The sequence below is a fragment of the Lampetra planeri genome, chromosome 18 (genome assembly GCF_965212315.1).
Source record: "Lampetra planeri chromosome 18, kcLamPlan1.2.h2, whole genome shotgun sequence".
Classification (NCBI taxonomy): Eukaryota; Metazoa; Chordata; class Hyperoartia; order Petromyzontiformes; family Petromyzontidae; genus Lampetra; species Lampetra planeri.
The window spans coordinates 5601389-5607875 of record NC_136124.1 but is presented as its reverse complement, the minus strand read 5'-3'; the positions used below and the strand labels follow the sequence as shown (position 1 = coordinate 5607875).

General features: G+C 50.8%; 1 protein-coding gene across 1 annotated transcript; it reads left to right on the top strand.

The window, feature by feature from the left end:
* The first annotated feature begins 443 nt into the window (after positions 1-443).
* On the top strand, positions 444-3800 carry LOC144723734 (putative transcription factor Ovo-like 1). The gene is made up of 2 exons (XM_078602669.1): positions 444-617; positions 3427-3800. Exons 1-2 carry the CDS (start codon positions 503-505, stop codon positions 3798-3800), a joined length of 489 nt encoding a protein of 162 aa, XP_078458795.1. The 5' UTR covers positions 444-502.
* Positions 3801-6487: the final 2687 nt, after the last annotated feature.

Below are 6487 nucleotides of genomic sequence, written 5' to 3'. Positions count from 1 at the left end.
GCGACGTAAGTGTGGGTGGGTTGAGGCGACAGCAAATCAGGTAGCGACGACGTATTTGCGAAACGACGTAGAAAGGGGGCGACGTATATCGGGGTATTACTGCACGAGACATATATGGCGTGTCACCGATCTCGGGCGTAATTTCTCACCTCAATATTGCCCGGCTGACAACGGAGTGAGGCTTGTCAGCGCAAGACACTCACAAGTACAAGGCACGACTCAGCAACGTACTCCTAGCGACGCAAGTGGGGCGGTGGGCGGGTGAAGTGGTTTGAGGCGGCGCGAATCAAGTGGCGGTATTAAAAGTAACAACGAAAAAGCGGGCGACGTATTTGCGAAGCGGCGTACAACGGGGGGGGAGGGGGGGAGGGGGTGTCACCGTGCATTGCATACCGACCTCTCGGCGTTGTCGCTCCGTGCTGGGCAGGTGAACGGCGCGGCGAGCGGGCAGCCGGGCCTGCTCTCGTGCCCCGTGTGCGGGAAGCATTTCAACCTGCAGCGCATGCTCAACCGCCACGTCAAGTGCCACAGCGGCGTCAAGCGACACGTGTGCCCCTTCTGCGCCAAGGGCTTCAACGACACCTTCGACCTGAAGCGGCACGTGCGCACGCACACGGGTGAGGGGGAGCGCCGGCGTGGTGAAGTATGGTAGCGACAATGTTGTTTTTTGCACATAAATGATATGCATTGTTATATGAAGTCGGCCACCCGCGGAACCCGCCCACCACCCACCCACCCACACACTCTCCGCTATGACGTGAAGAGGCCTTTTTTACCCATTGCACGTGTGCACGTTGAACTTCTTTCGCACCGTACGTAGCCAACCGTGCTAATCAGGGGTGGATTGACAGATGCTGACGCATTGACAGATGCTGTCATTTATACAGCGATGAGCGGTGTGTGTGTCTGTACTGTGACCGTAGCATCGGTTGGGGAGCGGCAGTGTAGTGGTTTAGCGCACGGTTTTACGATGCCAGCGAGCCGAGTTCGATTCCCGCTCACGGTGAACACCAGTGACGATTATTTGGTCGACTCAGCCTCAAGTGACAACTTGGTGATGAACGGATTTATAAGAAAAAAACATGTTCATTACAGGAGTATAGGATTATTGTGGGCCGTGTACGTTTCTGTTCTCAGATTTTATATAGCGCCTTTGTCAAAGCGCTTTGCAAGACTCGTTGGTTCTTTCGGCAAAGTCACGTAGGTATAAAATAAAATAAATTAAATCACGACGTTTCGATTGCAACACAAGCAATCATCATCAGGTGGGGAAACCACAGCAAGAAAACTTGTTGCTGAAGTGGGAGATGACGATTGCTTGTGTTGCCATCGAAACGTCGTGATTTAATTTATTTTATTTTCTACCTACGTGACTCTACCGAAAGAACCAACGAGTATGGATCCCTGCAGTCACGAAAACTTCAAATCTAGATCGCTTTACAAGAATTATAAATGGTACACTCGTGTGTGGCTGATGGGGAAAATGGATGGGGTTTGAGTGTTGGGGAGGGGAAGGCATGGCAAGGAAGGGTGATAATCTTAGGTTTTTTCGGTAAAGTCACGTAGGTAAAAAATTAATAACTAAGTAATAAAATAATAATAAAATATAAATAGTAGAAATAATAGAAATAAAATAATAAATCACGACGTTTCGGAGGCAACACAAGTCTCCGTCATTAGGTGGGACCGTCACAGCTAAATTTACTGTATCACGTGAGGCAAAATTCCAAGAGACAAGCTCTTAAATACAAGTTAAGGGGGGAGGAGGGGGGAGGGGCTTATCTGAATGGAACGTGTTGGGGGGTTGGGGGGGCTGAAAGAGAACAATAGGTGCACATGCTGTTGTACTACCCGGTGTTGGTTGACAATGAAATACAAAAAGGAGAGTACTGTTAAACGCTGGGGATGTCAACACTCGGTAAAGTAGAATAGTACCTGTGAAATAAGATGGTACAAATGTGTAGTTAAAACGTTTTTTGCATGGTTAATAAGGGTGATGATAGGTAAAAAGACGATGGCGAGGTTAGGGAGGGGAAGGGGGTGGGGGGTTAAGGTTTTAAGAAAGAGGACAGCAAGTAGGAGAGGGATAAGCTATTGAAAAGCGATGAGTCTTAAGGCAGGAACGGAACGTCTTTCGTGGAGTTGCCTGTTTGATGTGGAGTGGAAGTTTATGCCAATGGAGGGCAGCCAAGAGGGAAGAGCAGCGGAAACGCGACTGAGTACAGGGAGGGGAGAGGGGGCGTAGTGAAGGAGACTCCGATGGTATTACCTAAGGCTAATAGTGCCGACTGCAAGTCAGCCTAGCAGCGTTTTGAAAGGAAATATCGATTGAGAAAAAAAATCTCCTGACATCACCCTACCATACCGCGTGTATGATTATACAAACTCAACAGAGGACACATTGTGGCCACATTAGTTAGTGTGGCAGGATGGCGATACGACAACTGCATACTCTGTGTCTCTACAAAGGTCGCATGCAAGAGGTTCACGGTTCGGTTTCCAGCGGCCGCCCTGATTAGTACTGCCGGTGTAGTAACCATGGCAACACTACGCGCCGTCTGCTTCAGTGACGTCATTCGCAAAAAGTGGGCCATTGCGTGCCAAATTAGCGAAATTCGAAACAACCCCAAAAATTACTCGATTTGGGTTAGACATCGCCCCCTACTGTCAGACTTATGCCCCAGGTCACTGTTGAAAAATGAGTCATCGCCTGGATAAGCACAGAACAATACAATTAAAACATGCAGCGGGGTTCACGCCGCTACAGCCAACAGAGGCGCTACTGAAAAGAAAAAATAAATCGACACTTGAGCCGAAGAGTGACCCTGAATTCATGGTAAGTGGGGAATCGTTCCACCCTTTCACACCGAACGCAGACCACGTGCAGTCCACGTGTGCACTGAGTTAAATTCACCATCATCACAGCGCCCCAATGTATTGCACACGAGCACACGTGCACATGCGTCGCCAGTGTATGATGCTTGCAAAATGAGATTGACATTCCGTGATCTCTTGAGGTCTCACCTGGTTAGACAAAATCAACTTAAATTAGTTCGGGAATCACCGACGCTGTGACCACCACCAGTGGCGGAGTGACGACATTTTCAGCTCAGGGGGTGCGGCAATCGGTCAGGTGCCCCCCCCCCCCAATATTTGATTGTCTCGCACGGTCGCACCTAGAGGCTATTTTCTATATCGCGGCTTCTCTTGTCTCATCACATCGTCACGTTCACGGTCTCGAACACTTAACGCTGTAGGGGCGCTCCGTCTTCACATAATAAGTGTTTGTTCCTGTACATTGATGTTGAAAACATGTCTCACGGTGATTGTGAAGGGGGCCCCAACTCGTTGCTTTGGCCACCAGAGGGGGGGGGGGGCAAGGCCCCACCCTCGTTACGCTACTGACCACCACCCCCGCCTGTGCAGGTGTGCGCCCCTACAAGTGCCAGGCGTGCGACAAGGCGTTCACGCAGCGGTGCTCGCTCGAGTCGCACCTGCACAAGATTCACAGTGTGCAGCAGCTCTACTCGTTCAAGGAGCGCCGCTCCAAGCTGTTCGTGTGCGAGATCTGTGGCTTCACGTCCAGCGACCCGGAGTCTTACCACGACCATCTGCGACTGCTGCATCCCGACAGCGCCGCGCTGCGTAAGCATCGACGCAGGGCAATTATCACCTCCTCCTCTTCCTCCTCCTCCTCCTCCTCCACCACCACCGCCACCGCCTCCCCTTCGCCCCCCTCTTCCACCACCGTCACCGCTGCCCTGGATGCAGAGTACACCGGCGCGCAGGCGGGGAAGTGACGGTGTTCGTTTCAGCGAACGATGTTCAAAAAGTGAAAAGTCAAGAGAGATGATATTTTGCCCATGTCCCGTTTACAGCTCCCCTGAGCCGGTGGTAGAAATTCCACGTTTCCTATGGTGGGTGGGAGCGAGTTTCTGCATCCGAGCAACCACTGTTGACTTTCCCACAAAGTGGTGCACACTTTATCACACGCGGAGAAGAGCCCACGCGTGCGAGGGGGTAACGCTCTATCCCACACAGACGGGACAGATGATATAAGGCCGCGCGCTCTGCTGTAACCGCTTTCTCCTGACGGGCTGCGCGATAGTGGCTACTCGACGCCCACGGGGACGGGAATTTCGCAACATCTTTGTGTGATCCACTAACCCTGGTCGCATGCTGCCTCCACAGTGCTGGATTACAGGCCGCGTGCGACGTAGCCACTGCCGCCCGGCCAACCAAGGCTGCGACTGAAATATATTTGCAAAACAACAAAAAAACCGATGCTGACTAAAGTAACACTAACGCAGCGTGTTTGCCAGTTGGTTTCATTTCGGGTCGAATGATGCGTGCGTTCGGAAACGGTGCGGGAGTGGCTGTGGCATCAGCTGGCGAACAAGGAAGACACACGTGTGTGTCGGTGTACGTCAGTCCACTGCTGGATGACGGCCTGCCTGCTTCTCTGCACGATGTGGGTCGTGGGTGATGCTCGACTATACGCTGGACGGCACGGGGTCGGGTGCAGTGGTGCCCAAAACCGGCTCGGAAATCACTCACCACTGATGGTAGCCGTGGTCAGCAATGGAACTCAGGGAGCCGGCCTTATGGTGTCACCGCGCCATCCTATTTAATGTCATGCTGTTCATCGTAGATGCTATGTAAATACAAATTATCGTGTATTACATACGAGATACACAATACACATGTTTACAGGTGTCAACACACTACTGGCAGGAAGGGAGCATAGACGTGGGGACATAGTACAGTACAACAATGGATTTTTCTTTTCCCGTAATGATCTTCACTTTCCATAACGTCGCCCCGCGTGTAACGCATGGTGCTCATCCGCCCAATCACTATTCCAGCCTCAACCTGCTTAGCTTTTGACGAGATCTGGCGCACTTCAGGTGATCCGGTGATGAACAAGCACCCGAACCACACCTCACACAGCTCGTATATTATTACAGGTGTCAAATCAGTGGAATGTCAGTACAAATTATACTAAGTAAGCCAATAACGTCACGAGGCCAAAAGTAAATGTTTGGATTATAGATAATTATATTCCACCGTGTGATAGTTAACAACAATGGGTCACGTTTTTGGAATCCCCACCCCCCCTGCCCCCTGCTTCTGTCCACCCAGCAGGATAAGGGGGTACATCTCAGTCGGTCGAGTTACACGGCACGTGTGGTGGAGAGAAATGTGGGTACTCCTACGTCTAACCAACGTGGAAGAATAGGCCAACTACCTACCAGCGGAGGCCCTTCCCGCGGCAATGCTGGGGAAAGTCGTTATGTAACACACGCGCGCGCGCAATTATTTTATTTGTTTTTGGAACTTCAGCATTTTCGTCCATCTATAACTTATGTAATGATTGGCACGTGGGTATGTTGCTGTGTTTCATTAGTTTAGCTTTCGGCTTGCTATGTGGCGCGAATCAGAAACATAGACACGGACAAAGAAAGTGGAACAGCATCTACAAAGTGCGGCAAGATTTGCGAAAAGTGCATCTCGTTCGAATCACACTGAGACGGGAAGGGGAACACGTGCACGGGAGGACGACATGCCTAAGTTAGAGACGTAGAGCTTGAGACGTGATATTGGGAGTCAGGAAAAGGGGGTTTGGGAAGGACACGCGAGACGGGGGTGATGGCCGGTAGTCGAGACTAACAACGGAGTGACTACCAAAGGAGTGAATATGCCCGAGAGGACGTCAGGCAGGCGTGCAGATAGATGGGATTGTTAAATCGCATCACCGTGAAAGATGAGACATTAAACCAGGAGTGGCTAGGACCGCCCATGGGGGGGGGGGGGGTGATTGACGGTGCGGGGCCCGGGGCGAATCCCACCGTGTGGGGCACCCTGACACCTGCAAACTAAACCGAAAGTTTCGATTTGAAGCTTTCGTGACTGCAGGGATTCATCTTCTTGGTTCTTTCGGAAAAGTCACGTAGAAGGGAAATAATAAAATAATAAAATTTTTACAATAAAATGCTCACGACGTTTCGGCCACAACGCAAGCAGCCGTCCTCAAGTGAAGAACAGGGCTGTCGGAAATTCGGACGCTGTCTTTCCGACAGCCCTGTTCTTCACCTGAGGACGGCTGCTTGCGTTGTGGCCGAAACGTCGTGAGAATTTTATTTTATTGTAAAAAAAAATGTCTTTTATTGTTTCCCTTCTACGTGACTTTACCGAAAGAACCAAGAAGATGAACCGAAAGTTTTACATCTGCTACGTTTGCGTCAAAGTTCGGGCCCCCCAAAGCGTGGGCTCGGGGCGGTCGCACCGATTCGCCGTGCCCTCGGGACGGTTCTGATGCCCGATAAGAAATAATATATTACTGTTTAAAAAAAAAAATCTAAATCACAATCTGATGTACGGCGTGATCACCCATACAAGCTTTATCCAGGCTCAAAATCCTTGCTTGGCTTTCGAGGTCCGTCTAGGTCGGGCGCATTTCAGGTGCATCGATCACCGGCGCATCATG